Source organism: Pinus tabuliformis, chromosome 5_2 (genome assembly GCF_031772625.1).
Source record: "Pinus tabuliformis cultivar Carrire ecotype Pingquan chromosome 5_2, CPIR1, whole genome shotgun sequence".
Classification (NCBI taxonomy): Eukaryota; Viridiplantae; Streptophyta; class Pinopsida; order Pinales; family Pinaceae; genus Pinus; species Pinus tabuliformis.
In genome coordinates, this window is record NC_142306.1 from 1,122,773,587 (window position 1) to 1,122,789,933 (window position 16,347).

The following is a 16,347-nucleotide window of genomic DNA, read 5'->3' on the forward strand; positions in this document are numbered from 1 at the left end:
TGTGTGTTTTTATGCGATAGAGGAGGATACTAGATCTTGATCATCACCTGTTGCAAACAACTCTAAAAATATGGTGAACCAAAGTTGTCCATATGGTCAATGGAATTTTTAATTCTTTAATATCAGCGTTCTCCGTCACATGGTAACTGGTATTGTAGAGTTATTTTGCACTCTTCTTTGGACATTCTTTTTCTGTCAACTATATTTTTTCCTGGCTTGGGTTAGTCATTACTCTTTGCTCTGATTTTTTTATTTTTTTTTAGGGTTTGCTCTGTTCTTCTCTACCATTTCTCTTCCCTTATGCAAATTAATTCCATGCATCTCAAATTAAATTTGAATCTTATATAGGACCTTTTCCTTCATTATTCATCTTTGCCATTTCTTTCACGATTGAGATATGACTGAGTGAATGAGAAATTTGCAGTGCTGAAACAAGAAAAATGGGTCAACCATAGAGTGGGTAATCATCATGATTTGCAATGGGTACCCCACAATTCTTCTATCAGGTGTGTATCTCAATCACAAATCCCTTCCTCTTCTGCAATGCTATTTTGCTAGAAACGAAACAATCTTGCATACAGATCACAGACTTTTCCAGCTCCTGAACCCTCAGTTCAAAATTTAACAGCAAGTCCATCTGCAGTGCAAAGCTTATTTGTAGGAGTTCCACCTTGTGATTTAATACAAGAAGTCTACCAACAATAAAGCAGTTGGATTTCTCGGCAGACCACCAGTCCAGGTTCTTGGCGTTTTAGGTGTTCAATATGATACTTATGATTTCTTGAAAGTGCACTACTAAATTTATCCAGATTGAAGGCGTTGCTATAATTAAGGGTTGATTTCTGCCAAATAAGCAGCTTGTCCTTCTATGTAGACCATGGTGGTAGTTATCTAGGCTGTACATGTTTTCAGAAATGAAGAATATACTTCATTTTTGCAGCATAGATGGTTGCAAGTCTATCATAATCGGTAAGTTCACATCATATAGCAACCATGGCACTCACTACAACAGTGTAGAAATGAGCAACAACACGAGTTCATTTTGACAAATCAACTAATCTTTCATCGAGATACAGGGCATATGTGCGTACAAATGCGGAATAGTCCCAAGCATTTGAGTGTGAATCATCTCTAAAATCAGACAGATTGAGCAGGCGTGCACCACGCCTCATTCCCTGAAGAACTTCCCGCTCAAAACTTGGATCACCGTCCTGAAATAGCCTATGAATGAGCATCAACGCCTTCATTGCCACTATCCAATTGTGCGTTTTGATGATCCTCTTGGACAGACTGTGGACACAAGCACTAACACAACCCTTGGAATAAGAGGTGAGGTGAAAAATTTCATACACATATTTTTCATCTATAGGTACTTCATCATGACTTGTTGCCATTACAATGGCAGCATCCAGATCCGGCGCATTGTTGCTTGCAACCTTTGCTATACTAATACTCGTCTGGTCCTTCACAGCACCAAGAGCTTTCCTTAGCTTACTTGGAGCCATTCGGAAATCTCAAAAAGCACAATTAACCTTAACAAAGGTTTGATCTCAAAAAAGGAAATTCAAGCTCTAAAAAAACCAAATTTCTACCAACGGGACCTAATCTCCCTACTGCACTTTTCACGGTCTAAATTCCCCAAATAATGACAAAATGTATGGCTAACGGCAAACTTGCCGATTTCACCGCCCTGGAACACCACCAGCCAAATCTCTCCATGAGAAGCGATGTCGGGGACCTCAAAGACACGGATTAAACCCTGTTATAAAAGCAGCCGACGTCAAAGGCCACAAATTACCGGCGAATATCCTCCACAGCTGGGGTTTCAGCTCAATTAGGTATATCAATTGCAAAATTTCAAAAAAATCCAAACCTACGTAACCCAAATAACAGCTAAATCAGAGAAGATATCCAAAACATATGAGAAAGATGACAATATCCTCGCTTGAAATTAAAGCAAACAAAATCTCTGCAAGATTTAAAAAATGCAACAAAATCCATTATCAAAAAGCAGAACACGGATCTCCAATAAAAAAGATAAAATTTCACTAAATAATCCTATACATCGCACATCTATAAATACAAGAGTACAGCTTCCATCTCGAAAATGAAGATCGAATCGCCGGATCTAAGATTTGAGCAAAATTTTCCTCCAAAACATAAATCAAGCCACCTGTCTTTCAAAAACTTTACAGAATCTCTCAAAAATACCTGGACAGCGGCCGATATAAATGGATCCTTTGACGCCGGTTCGAATCCTCCTCTCGCCAATCTCCAGTAAAGCTATAAACCATTGAGAAAATCCTCTTCTTCAAATATGAATCCATGTTATATTGTCGTAGAGGAAGAACTTTGATTGAACATTTTAAAAGCCATGGACGAAGACGGCCGACCTACAGAGCACAAAATCCATCCATCTTACCAATGAAAAATGCCTGGATCCACTACCACGACAAATTTGCTGGAATTTGATGGATTTTGGAATGCAAAATAAAATTTGATGATTTTTGGAATCCTCTTCTGCATTATTTCATAGTCTGAGATTGACGGTGAGCTCCTACTTGAAGATGCCCTTGAAGCATGGGCAGATTGCATAGGCCCTGTCATCGGCAGGGCTTGTGAGTTTGCAACCCAACTCGGAGGCGTTCCAGAGACAGGTATTTGAAAAAGAAGAAATGGGAAGTGCTTTCCTCAGTGCTGGAAGTCCTTGAATTGCAGAACAACCCCAGGACCTGCGGGCACGAAAAGAAACAGAGAATTACCAGATTCCATGCATCTCAAATTAAATTTGAATCTTATATAGGACCTTTTCCCTTCATTATTCATCTTTGCCATTTCTTTCACGATTGAGATATGACTGAGTGAATGAGAAATTTGCAGTGCTGAAACAGGAAAAATGGGTCAACCATAGAGTGGGTAATCATCATCATTTGGAGTGGGTACCCCACAATTCTGCTATCAGGTGTGTATCTCAATCGCAAATCCCTTCCTCTTCTGCAATGCTATTTTGCTGGAAACGAAACAATCTTGCATACAGATCACAGACTTTTCCAGCTCCTGAACCCTCAGTTAAACCATTGAGAAAATCCTCTTCTTCAAATATGAATCCACATTATATTGTCGTAGAGGAAGAACTTTGATTGAACATTTTAAAAGCCATGGACGGAGACGGCCGACCTACAGAGCACAAAATCCATCCATCTTACCAATGAAAAATGCTTGGATCTACTACCGCGACAAATTTGCTGGAATTTGATGGATTTTGGAATGCAAAATAAAATTTGATGATTTTTGGAATCCTCTTCTGCATTATTTCATAGTCTGAGATTGACGGTGAGCTCCTACTTGAAGATGCCCCTGAAGCATGGGCAGATTGCATAGGCCCTGTCATGGGCAGGGCTTGTGAGTTTGCAACCCAACTCGGCGGCGTTCCAGAGACAGGTATTTGAAAAAGAAGAAATGGGAAACGCTTTCCTCGGTGCTGGAAGTCCTTGAATTGCAAAACAACCCCAGGACCTGCAGGCAGGAAAAGAAACAGAGAATTACCAGATTCCATGCATCTCAAATTAAATTTGAATCTTATATAGGACCTTTTCCTTCATTATTCATCTTTGCCATTTCTTTCACGATTGAGATATGACTGAGTGAATGAGAAATTTGCAGTGCTGAAACAAGAAAAATGGGTCAACCATAGAGTTGGTAATCATCATCATTTGGAGTGGGTACCCCACAATTCTGCTATCAGGTGTGTATCTCAATCGCAAATCCCTTCCTCTTCTGCAATGCTATTTTGCTAGAAACGAAACAATCTTGCATACAGATCACAGACTTTTCCAGCTCCTGAACCCTCAGTTCAAACTTTAACAGCAAGTCCATCTGCAGTGCAAAGCTTATTTGTAGGAGTTCCACCTTGTGATTTAATACAAGAAGTCTACCAACAATAAAGCAGTTGGATTTCTCGGCAGACCACCAGTCCAGGTTCTTGGCATTTTAGGTGTTCAATATGCTACTTATGATTTCTTGAAAGTGCACTACCTAATTTATCCAGATTGAAGGCGTTGCTATAATTAAAGGTTGATTTCTGCCAAATAAGCAGCTTGTCCTTCTATGTAGACCATGGTAGTAGTTATGTAGGCTGTACATGTTTTCATAAATGAAGAATATACTTCATTTTTGCAGCATAGATGGTTGCAAGTCTATCATAATCGGTAAGTTCACATCATATAGCAACCATGGCACTCACTGTAGAAATGAGCAACAACACGAGTTCATTTTGACAAATCAACTGATCTTTCATCGAGATACAGGGCATATGTGCGTACAAATGCGGAATAGTCCCAAGCATTTGAGTGTGAATCATCTCTAAAATCAGACAGATTGAGCAGGCGTGCACCACGCCTCATTCCCTGAAGAACTTCCCGCTCAAAACTTGGATCACCGTCCTGAAATAGCCTATGAATGAGCATCAACACCTTCATTGCCACTATCCAATTGTGTGTTTTGTTGATCCTCTTGGATAGACTGTGGGCACAAGCACTAACATAACCCCTAGAATAAGAGGTGAGGTGCAAAATTTCATACACATATTTTTCATCTATAGGTACTTCATCATGACTTGTTGCCTTTACAATGGCAACATCTAGATCCGGCGCATTGTTGCTTGCAACCTTTGCTATACTAATACTCGTCTGGTCCTTCACAGCACCGAGAGCTTTCCTTAGCTTACTTGGAGCCATTTGCAAATCTCAAAAAGCACAATTAACCTTAACAAAGGTTTGATCTCAAAAAAGGCAATTCAAGCTCTGAAAAAACCAAATTTCTACCAACGGGACCTAATCTCCCTACTGCACTTTTCACAGTCTAAATTCCCCAAATAATGACAAAATGTATGGCTAACGGCAAACTTGCCGATTTCACCATCCTGGAACACCACCAGCCAAATCTCTCCACGAGAAGCGATGCCGGGGACCTCAAAGACACAGATTAAACCCTGTTATAAAAGTAGCTGACGTCAAAGGCCACAAATTACCGGCGAATATCCTCCACAGCTGGGGTTTCAGCTCAATTGGGTATATCAATTGCAAAATTTCAAAAAAATCCAAACCTACGTGACCCAAATAACAGCTAAATCAGAGAAGAAATCCAAAACATATGAGAAAGATGACAATATCCTCGCTTGAAATTAAAGCAAACAAAATCTCTGCAAGATTTTAAAAATGCAACAAAATCCATTATCAAAAAGCAGAACACGGATCTCCAATAAAAAAGATAAAATTTCACTAAATAATCCTATACATCGCACATCTATAAATACAAGAGTACAGCTTCCATCTTGAAATGAAGATCGAATCGCCGGATCTAAGATTTGAGCAAAATTTTCCTCCAAAACATAAATCAGGCCACCTGACTTTCAAAAACTTTACAGAATATCTCAAAAATACCTGGACAGCGGCCGATATAAATGAATCCTTTGACGCCGATTCGAATCCTCCTCTCGCCAATCTCCAACAAAGCTATAAACCATTGAGAAAATCCTCTTCTTCAAATATGAATCCACATTATATTGTCGTAGAGGAAGAACTTTGATTGAACATTTTAAAAGCCATGGACGGAGACGGCCGACCTACAGAGCACAAAATCCATCCATCTTACCAATGAAAAATGCTTGGATCCACTACCGCGACAAATTTGCTGGAAATTGATGGATTTTGGAATGCAAAATAAAATTTGATGATTTTTGGAATCCTCTTCTGCATTATTTCATAGTCTGAGATTGACGGTGAGCTCCTACTTGAAGATGCCCCTGAAGCATGGGGAGATTGCATAGGCCCTGTCATCGGCAGGGCTTGTGAGTTTGCAACCCAACTCGGCGGTGTTCGAGACAGGTATTTGAAAAAGAAGAAATGGGAAGTGCTTTCCTCAGTGCTGGAAGTCCTTGAATTGCAGAACAACCCCAGGACCTGCAGGCACGAAAAGAAACAGAGAATTACCAGATTAAAGAAAACAAGAAAACAAAAGAATGTTCAGATACCTAATGTGTAAATCGCTACAAGACGGCTAACCCATCAACAAAAATTAAGCTTACTTGCACCCTGTGAAACTGGATTCTGGATGGTATTCGGTAGCAGTAGTTGGCAGTAGCAGTGGATAGGCAAGACGCATAGACCGGTTCACTGCAACGTCGTGGCCAAGAGGCAATAACTGCCACCCAAGAGGCAACCCTAGCTGAGTTAGGGTTTTGCAGAGCGTTTTCACAGAGCATGGAATCGAACACCCTAGATGAGTTAGGGTTCTGCAGAGCTTTTTCACAGAGCTTGGCATCGAACAACTGAGTTATTTCTGTTAATGAAAAGGCTTAGGGTTAGATGCACCCAGCCGAGCCACCGAACCGAGAACCGAGTTGTTACAGGTAATGAACAGTCTCAGGGTTAGATGCACCTAGTGGAGCCACTGAACCGATTTAATTGCCTTGATAGCTAAGAGTGGAAAAACATTTAATCGTCTAACAACGCATCTAATGGTCAAGATTATGACAGAAAGGCAATTGGGGAGGTTGATTTCAGAGGGGAACGCCTTACGGCATAAAAATAAATAAATAATAACCACCATACAATAAATCAATAATAGTTCACTACATTTGTCATAATTCCCGGTAAAATATCACATTATTCTTATAAAATAAAATAAACATGTAAATTAATAATTAAATACTTTTAAACAAATATCGATCGCATTTAATTTATTGATAATCATTATCATTAAATAAGGCTTCCTCATTGCATTTATAATTTCCATCTACCATAAATCTGGCCATGAACTTTTGATTCGTTGATAACTTTAATTTGGAATGAAAATTGGACTTCTTTTAATAAAAAGAATACTTCGGATTGCTTTATTGAAATACTCAGTGTGAAGGAGAGGATTTCTCATTCCACACGTATGAAAACTATGCCCATTTGCCAGAACCATACGCCAATTTCCTGTCTCCTTATCCGTTTCTAGAACTGTGAAACGCACATTTGCATAATATTAGCGAAAAATTTCAATGTCACAGACGAAATGAGATTTCTATTTCATATTAGGCAATTATCTATTTATTTAAATGAGCAGTGGGTTTCGAAGTGATAAGGACATATTTTAATTGGTAGAACTTGCCTGTTTAGCAGGCATGGGATTTGTTTTTGTCACAACTCTTTTATCCAGGATTGGAGTGTTTACAGCATGATGGTGATGACGATGTCCTGCACACAATGTATTAAATAAATGTATTAGAAATGAAGAAACCCATATTGCAAATCATTTGATTAAGATATTGATAATACCTCAAACCAAATCCCTACCCTTTGTGAGCGGTGTTTGCAACAGAAAGAAGCACGATCCAATGACAAAGTAACAGAGCAGGAGCACTAAACCCTTCATGTAGTTTGAAGTTCCATCCTGTACAAAAATCAATTACATGATACAAATAAAAGCAGAGTGGACATGTATTTAAATGCTATAACAAAAAATAAACATACAGCTATCTTAACCTTTGGATTCTTTACAAATCAGGGTGTTATGATGAATCTAATGAGTCTAGATTTGTCTATTATCACCTACGACAAATGATGAATGAAATAAGTTTCTGGATATCATAACATTGCAATAGGGGGCCAGAGTCCAAAGTTCAAACCTGTAAGATACATGCTGTTATTAGTACAGTGGCAAATAGAGCAACAGTCTCCAGGATATGAAAATCCAAGTCCATGGGTTTTCCCATAATCCATGCATCTCAAATTAAATTTGAATCTTATATAGGACCTTTTCCTTCATTATTCATCTTTGCCATTTCTTTCACGATTGAGATATGACTGAGTGAATGAGAAATTTGCAGTGCTGAAACAAGAAAAATGGGTCAACCATAGAGTGGGTAATCATTATCATTTGGAGTGGGTACCCCACAATTCTGCTATCAGGTGTGTATCTCAATCGCAAATCCCTTCCTCTTCTGCAATGCTATTTTGCTGGAAACGAAACAATCTTGCATACAGATCACAGACTTTTCCAGCTCCTGAACCCTCAGTTCAAACTTTAACAGCAAGTCCATCTGCAGTGCAAAGCTTATTTGTAGGAGTTCCACTTGTGATTTAATACAAGAAGTCTACCAACAATAAAGCAGTTGGATTACTCGGCAGACCACCAGTCCAGGTTCTTGGCGTTTTAGGTGTTCAATATGCTACTTATGATTTCTTGAAAGTGCACTACCTAATTTATCCAGATTGAAGGCGTTGCTATAATTAAGGGTTGATTTCTGCCAAATAAGCAGCTTGTCCTTCTATGTAGACCATGGTGGTAGTTATCTAGGCTGTACATGTTTTCAGAAATGAAGAATATACTTCATTTTTGCAGCATAGATGGTTGCAAGTCTATCATAATCGGTAAGTTCACATCATATAGCAAACATGGCACTCACTACAGCAGTGTAGAAATGAGCAACAACACGAGTTCATTTTGACAAATCAACTGATCTTTCATCGAGATACAGGGCATATGTGCGTACAAATGCGGAATAGTCCCAAGCATTTGAGTGTGAATCATCTCTAAAATCAGACAGATTGAGCAGGCGTGCACCACGCCTCATTCCCTGAAGAACTTCCCGCTCAAAACTTGGATCACCGTCCTGAAATAGCCTATGAATGAGCATCAGCGCCTTCATTGCCACTATCCAATTGTGTGTTTTGCTGATCCTCTTGGACAGACTGTGGACACAAGCACTAACATAACCCCTGGAATAAGAGGTGAGGTGCAAAATTTCATACACATATTTTTCATCTATAGGTACTTCATCATGACTTGTTGCCTTTACAATGGCAACATCCAGATCCGGCGCATTGTTGCTTGCAACCTTTGCTATACTAATACTCGTCTGGTCCTTCACAGCACCAAGAGCTTTCCTTACCTTACTTGGAGCCATTCGCAAATCTCAAAAAACACAATTAACCTTAACAAAGGTTTGATCTCAAAAAGACAATTCAAGCTCTGAAAAAACCAAATTTCTACCAACCGGACCTAATCTCCCTACTGCACTTTTCACGGTCTAAATTCCCCAAATAATGACAAAATGTATGGCTAACGGCAAACTTGCCGATTTCACCGCCCTGGAACACCACCAGCCAAATCTCTCCACGAGAAGCGATGCCGGGGACCTCAAAGACACGGATTAAACCCTGTTATAAAAGCAGCCGACGTCAAAGGCCACAAATTACCGGCGAATATCCTCCACAGCTGGGGTTTCAGCTCAATTAGGTATATCAATTGCAAAATTTCAAAAAAAATCCAAACCTACGTAACCCAAATAACAGCTAAATCAGAGAAGACATCCAAAACATATGAGAAAGATGACAATATCCTCGCTTGAAATTAAAGCAAACAAAATCTCTGCAAGATTTAAAAAATGCAACAAAATCCATTATCTAAAAGCAGAACACGGATCTCCAATAAAAAAGATAAAATTTCACTAAATAATCCTATACATCGCACATCTATAAATACAAGAGTACAGCTTCCATCTCGAAAATGAAGATCGAATCGCCGAATCTAAGATTTGAGCAAAATTTTCCTCCAAAACATAAATCAGGCCACCTGACTTTCAAAAACTTTACAGAATCTCTCAAAAATACCTGGACAGCGGCCGATATAAATGGATCCTTTGACGCCAGTTCGAATCCTCCTCTCGCCAATCTCCAGCAAAGCTATAAACCATTGAGAAAATCCTCTTCTTCAAATATGAATCCACATTATATTGTCGTAGAGGAAGAACATTGATTGAACATTTTAAAAGCCATGGACCGAGACGGCCGACCTACAGAGCACAAAATCCATCCATCTTACCAATGAAAAATGCTTGGATCCACTACCGCGACAAATTTGCTGGAAACCCAGTGGAGCCACTGAATCGATTTAATTGCCTTTGATAGCATCTAACGGTGGAAAAACATCTAATCGTATAACAACGCATCTAATGGTCAAGATTATGACAGAAAGGCAATTGGGGAGGTTGATTTCAGAGGGGAACGCCTTACGGCGTAATTACGCCTTTTCCTAGCACTGATACTTTGTCTCAACCTTTTCATATTCCAATCGTTTGTTTCCTCAGGCTTAGTCCTTGTACTTATACCAGACACTACTTGGTCTTTTAAAGATAAAATGAGGTCTCCTCTGCGTGCCGGTTTTTTACAATATGCTCATTTGTCGTAGGTAGAGCCTCTGCTGCCCGCAAGCGTCCATAGCCTTGACAGGGTTACCTGTTTATCCAGCAATGATCCTTTATCCTACTTGAGGTTATTTACAACATTTTCAGAGGAAAACCCTTTTTGACACTTTTTCCTTTTTTATTCTCTAAAGAACAATGTCTTGGTTTGGTGGCCAAATTATGACACAGTCATTCACTTGATTTACACTTTTGCTGAACAAGCTGGCTCGTGATGAGACCCCTTGTCTTTTGATTGCAACAATCTTGAGTCATTGCCCTGTTTTGGTAGACAGTATTGGCAAAGTCAGCAAGTTATAATATCTGTGATCATGATAAGCCGGCTCGTGATGAAACCTCTTATTCTTTGAGATACAGTGTTTTCCAGGATTGTTCCTCTGAACGTTGCGATTTCCTTTAGCAGGGAGGAAGTCATTGTCTTTCCTTAAGAAAGCTCTGGACGACAATAATAGAGTTTGAAAGCAGCAGCCTTACAGAGAATATTTATTTTATTATTGATACCTTTCATTGTGCTGATATAAAACAATTTTTTACCAAAAGGTTGCTTTCATCAAATTTTTGAAGTTGAAACTAGCATCAATGTTTAGGCTAAAGTTAACTCTACCTGTCAATAATAAAAATCAGATCTTTCGAAAATTTTTGCTACTTGTACAAGCGAAAAGCTCAAAATCTGATAGAGAATTGGTGTCCTTTTCATGAACCCTTTTAGTGACCATCTACAACTGGTTTTATTCATAAGAAAGAGAAAACAAATAAAAACTAAAACTATCCTACAAAAAATAGAAGAGTGATCTTCTATGGAAAATATTTTTTAAGAATCTGTCCATTAACAGGCAAAGAATCTCTTCTACCTGTTAAATCCTGCAACACAAACGTCGATGGGCCTATGACTTCTACAATCTGAAAAGGACCAAGCCACAGTTTCTGAAATTTCGTATGTTTGCCCTTTTCTTCATGAGCCTTATCCCATTTCAAAACTAAATCTCCCATCTGAAAAATTTTTCTGGTCATTATGCTTGAGTCAAAAGAGGATTTTATCAGCGCTTGGTGATGAGCATGGGTTTTCTTAGCTTGTTCTCGTCGTTCTTCTAATTTAATTATTTCCATTTGTCTTAGTTGTATGGAGGAGGTAGGTACCTCATCGATGTGTTGTACTAAAGATAAAGAGGGAATGACTAAGTGAGTTGGAAGAACCACTTCTTTCCCATAAACTAAATTAAAGGGAGAAGTGCCGATTGAAGCTTTCTTCGTTATTCTATCTACCCATAAAGCATTTACCAACGCTTTGTGCCAATTCTTTTGGTTTTGGTCAACTGTTCTTTTAATAATCCTAATCAGGTTTTTGTTTGTTGATTCAGCCAATCCATTACCTTGCGGATAGTAGTTGGCCGAATATTTCAGTTTAAACCCTCTTTTAAGTGCAAACTCAGTCATTGTATTTCCACAAAAGTATGAAGCATTATCAAATATTAAGGCCATTGGCAATCTAAACCTAGTGATTATAAATTGATCTATGAATTCAATAATATTTTCAAAATTGGCTGTCTTGAGAGGAACTGCTTATACCCATTTAGTAAAATAATCTGTTGCCGTGAGGATGTACCTATGCTGCTTAGAAGAGTGAGGAACGATCTCACCTATTATGTCCAAGCCCCACTGGCTGAATGGTTGCTCGATGTTTACCGGCTGTAGTGGCATGGACGGTTTCTTTTGTTTCCCTGCAGCAGTCTGACAGACTTGGCATTTCCTCACGTAACTGTGTGAGTCTTTGAACAGTGTGGGCCAATAATATCCTGCACGTAAGATTTTATGTGCAGTAGCATCTCTAGCATAGTGTCCACCTGCTTGTCCTTCATGGAGTTCCTGCAAAACCTTTTCGGCTTCAGTTTTCTCAAGACACCTAAGAAGCACAGAATCATAATTCCTTTTAAACAGAACATCATTTATGAGCTGGTATTGTTTGGCTTTCAACCTCAGAGCTCTTTTCTTGGTGTGATCCAGGCGTGATGGAGCATACCCGTTCTTAAGATAATAAATGGTGTCAGCATATAATGATTCCGCATCGTTTAGGCTTACCTCATACGTATGTACCTCGTCAGATGAATTCTCAGGAATTTGCGATGCTCCAGCCAACATTTTGCAGAAGCCTTGACCTCTTATAATGTTTGTTGGTTTGATCTCAAGATCGTATTCTTGTAAAGCGGTGATCCAATTTGCTCTTTTTTCGCCCACATCCTTCTATATCAGAAGGTTCCTTACCGCTGGAAACAGTACTATGACCTTAGTATGGGCTTTGAGTAAGAAAGGTCTGAAATATTTGATTGCTTTGAAAACAGCGTACGCCTGTTTCTCTACGTCGGAATAGTTGAGTTCAGCACCTTGTAAATTCGAGCTAAAAAATGCGATTGGAGCTTCCGCTTTCTCTTGATTTGTTTGAGTTAGAATCGCGGCATAAGATTTTTCTGAGGCAAATGTGTATAAGATAAAAGATTCTGAAAAATTCGGGGTTGCTAAAGATGGAGCGTTAATGATGGCTTGTTTTATCAAGTTGAATGCTTCATGCTCATCTTGACCCCATTTAAAATTTGAATTCTTTTTTATCATATTTTGCAAAGGAGAAACAATACGTGAGAAATCTGGGACAAATCTCTTCACAAAATTAATTTGACCAAGGAAAGATTGCATGGCTTTTTTGTTATGAGGCATGGATATTTCAGAAATTTCTTTGATTCTGTCAGGTTCAATGTGAATGCCAGATTTTGACACTATGAATCCTAGAAGTTTTCCTTCACTTAATGCGAAAAAAGATTTCTTCGGGTTAAGTGAAATCCCATACCTTAAACATCGTTGAAAGATTTGTTTCAAGTCTTTGAGATGGTCGCTTCGCTTCTTGGAGTACACTGTTATATCATCCAAGTAAATCACTACAGATTTATTGACTAAGCCTTTGAATGCGATGTCCATGGCTCTCTGAAATGTAGCGCCGGCATTGATCAAACCAAATGGCATCTTCCGATATGCGTATGTGCCCCATTTAGTTCGGAATGTGGTTTTTAACTGATCATCGGGATGCACCAGCACTTGATTGTATCCTGAAAATCCATCCAAAAAAAACATTAATTCTGAGCCTGCTACTGCTTGTAATATCTGCTCCATAGGTGGGAGGGGAAAATTGTCTTTTTGACAGGCTTTGTTGAGGTTTCGGAAATCAATACAAATTCGAATATCTCCGTTTTTCTTTCTAACGGGTACCATATTAGAGACCCATTTGGAATGTCTGACGGGAAAGATTATTCTGGCTCTCAACAGCTTATTTAGCTCAGTTTTTATCTGATTTTCTAAATTGGGGTGGATTTTTCTAAGCTTATGTTGGACAGGTTTTTCATTGTTAATCATCGGGATAGTGTGTTGAATGATAGAAGTGTCGTATGTTTTCAACTCATCGTAGTTCCAGGAAAAAACATGTCTGTATTGTCTCAAAAGACGGATGTATGCTAATTTCTCTTCAGGTGCTAGGCCGTGGCCTAGATTGACATTTTGTGGTTTCTCATCGGTTCCTAGGTTTACTAAATCGTGGTTTAGAGTCGAACTGTAAAGTTTATCATTGGTAGACCTTTTAAACCGACTTTTCAAATCATATAAGTCTTCTAATTTAACCACCGACTTAGGTATAGCATTATCAGTACTATGCTGTTGTATTTGATGATCGTGATGGTCTTCGTCAATTATTTGATTTGAGTAGGATCCTTCAGAAGTGAGGAAATTTACAATGTCTGGATCGTCATTGAATACTCTCCAGTTTGTAATGTTGTCAGGGATGGACGGTCTAAAAATTAATTCTATTGAGAATCTATCTAGACTAAAATCTTCGGAGGGAATAAGTCTAGAGGCTACGTTAGCTAACAGGTCTGCGCTCGCATTTTGGAGTCTTGGGATTGACGAAATATTGAATGCTATGAAATGTGTAGTCAGATCTTGAACTAAAGATTGATAGTGCTTCAAATGACCTGATAGGCAATGTATGGTGTTACGTACCTGTTTGACGACAATTTCAAAGTCTCCGAAGACTTGAAGGTACTTAACGTTCAACCTGATTGCTTTGTATAGGCCTTGCACCAAGGCCTCGTATTCCGTTGTATTGTTTGTGCAATCGAATTCAAGTCTGCACGTAAGCATGGTCTTATTTCCGTCTGGGCTAATCAGAACGCATCCCGCTCCTGCTCCCTCGTTAGATTTGGAGCCATCAAAATATAATTTCCAAAACAAAGATGTATTTACAGAGTTATCTAAAAAATTAACACACTTCGAATCATCAGTTTGGGAAAAAATTTCGACTTGGGACAAAACTGAATTTTCTAAGTAAGGTGAGGTATGAGCATTAAAATTGCCGAGGAAAGAATCTACCGAGTAGTTTCCTATGATACTGCTGTTGTATGCTATTGCTTCATTTTCTCCTTCCAATTCTGTCACTATGTACTTCTGGTGTAACTCTCGTTCAACCTTTATTTGATTGGGTTTACCATTGTAGGGTAACCACATGTGCGACCAGTCGGTTGAGAAGTATCCATGGATTTTTTCGGACCAATCCCTGCTAAGAATTAATCCATAGAATTCAGGGATATCAGCTACTAGAATGTCAATAACCTGACACACCTTCGGGTTAGATGACAATCTTATGGTCACTTGATTAAGTTCACCAATCACTTCGACTTGGGATCGATCAAGCTGAACTATGTGCACTGCGGATTTTTGCGGTTGGACATTCAACTTGGCACATATTGATCTGGGTAAAATATTCGTTGAAGCACCAGAATCTACCAAACAATTGTGCACGTTTTTGTTGAAAATTTCGTAAGTGAGAAGAAAAGGGGGAGTGTGAGACCTTGATCTCCCTCCAATCAAGGCGATGTCATTTGGGTCAATCTTATTGATCGTATTGGTTGGAGGTCTTCCCGTGTTGTGGGAAGCTACAGCTGTAGGTAGAGATGTAGTAGGCACGGCATGTAATTCTTTCATCATTATCTTCTGTTGATGTTTCAATTTGCTCAACTCATAAAGAGTGATATTAGCCCTAGTATTTTTCATGTCATCAATAATGTTATACTCCATTTCATCCGACACAATCAGTGTTCTTGATGGAGGTGTTTGATCTGATCGGACTGGGCTAGATTGAGTCGCCTTTGCGGTTGTTTTCTTTGTTGCGACTTTATCTTTTGCTACAGGGCTTGCGCCCTTCTGCTTAGGGGTAGTTTGGGGAGGATCAAGTTGATTTTTGCTTTGTGTACTAACCGGAAATGCTTCTTGATCTTCTTCTTGTGGGAGGATGAAATCCCACATTCCTTGTAGTTCCACAACTTCTTCGTCATCGGTCTACCCTTCAGTGGTATTCTCTTCTTCTTCTTCTTCTTCAGATTCGACGTTTTAGATAGCGTTGGGCGGTTTCACCTCCATTGAAGGATTTATTTTAAAAGCTCTGTAGGGCTTTCTCGAAGAAGTTTCTGCTACTTGTTTTTTTATGTCAATCATCTCATTGGACATGGTTTTTAACACTTTTTGTAATCCTTCCAAATCGAAAGGATCTTTCGATTGTTTCTTCTTGGGGTCTTCCTTGTAGGAGACTTTCTTAGATTTGTGTTCCTCTATCGCAGATCTTTTTTCCAGGGCTACTACGCGTTTCTCTACTACTATCGCCTCTGTCAAATTTTCAACTAAGGTTGTCTTATTTGCCCTGTCCACGAAGATTGCTAAGTTCGATGGTAAGGCAGTAATATACCATTCACATCTCACTTCTTCGCTGGGCTGGGAAGCAGCAGGAATTTTGTTGAGGATTTTATTGAACCGTAAGTTAAAGTCTTTGATGGGTTCTCTAGCCTCGGCTTTGAGATTGGATAGGTCATTTATTAACGTCGCCGTTGATCTGTCATCGCCAAATTTGGTAAGGAATTGACTTTGAAAAATGTCCCAACTTGTGATAGACCCGGAAGGTAATGAAAAGTACCATGACCCAGTTGTTCCTTGCATTGTGTAGGGAAAAATCTAGACGATAGCATCCTCGTTGGTAACTCCGTTGAGATTAACAGAAAGCATGAAATTATTGA

The 16,347-nt window shown here is 39.1% G+C and overlaps 1 protein-coding gene and 3 pseudogenes across 5 annotated transcripts; all 4 read right to left on the bottom strand.

Annotated features, from left to right (window-relative positions):
• Window positions 1-740: 740 nt before the first annotated feature.
• LOC149163157 (putative clathrin assembly protein At2g25430 pseudogene) lies at window positions 741-2,283 on the bottom strand (annotated as a pseudogene). Of its 2 annotated transcripts, none has more exons than XR_016261630.1 (2): window positions 2,212-2,283; window positions 741-1,969 (listed from the first exon to the last, which is right to left on the bottom strand). The product of XR_016261630.1 is annotated as a putative clathrin assembly protein At2g25430 pseudogene, transcript variant X1 (transcript). The 2 variants fall into 2 exon arrangements; XR_016261631.1 differs by having other exon boundaries at window positions 741-1,873; window positions 2,212-2,266.
• A 1,985-nt stretch (window positions 2,284-4,268) lies between these two features.
• Window positions 4,269-4,736, bottom strand: LOC149163158 (putative clathrin assembly protein At2g25430 pseudogene; annotated as a pseudogene).
• Window positions 4,737-5,986: 1,250 nt separating this feature from the next.
• On the bottom strand, window positions 5,987-7,961 carry LOC149163159 (vacuolar cation/proton exchanger 1a-like). The gene is made up of 4 exons (XM_089437549.1): window positions 7,673-7,961; window positions 7,341-7,437; window positions 7,156-7,241; window positions 5,987-7,004 (listed from the first exon to the last, which is right to left on the bottom strand). The coding sequence occupies exons 1-4, from the start codon at window positions 7,757-7,759 to the stop codon at window positions 6,999-7,001; spliced, it is 276 nt and encodes a 91-aa protein (XP_089293675.1). The 5' UTR covers window positions 7,760-7,961; the 3' UTR covers window positions 5,987-6,998.
• Window positions 7,962-8,150: 189 nt separating this feature from the next.
• On the bottom strand, window positions 8,151-9,899 carry LOC149163160 (putative clathrin assembly protein At2g25430 pseudogene; annotated as a pseudogene). Of its 2 annotated transcripts, none has more exons than XR_016261969.1 (2): window positions 9,660-9,899; window positions 8,151-9,206 (listed from the first exon to the last, which is right to left on the bottom strand). The product of XR_016261969.1 is annotated as a putative clathrin assembly protein At2g25430 pseudogene, transcript variant X2 (transcript). The 2 variants fall into 2 exon arrangements; XR_016261968.1 differs by having other exon boundaries at window positions 8,151-9,321.
• Between the last annotated feature and the right edge of the window lie 6,448 nt (window positions 9,900-16,347).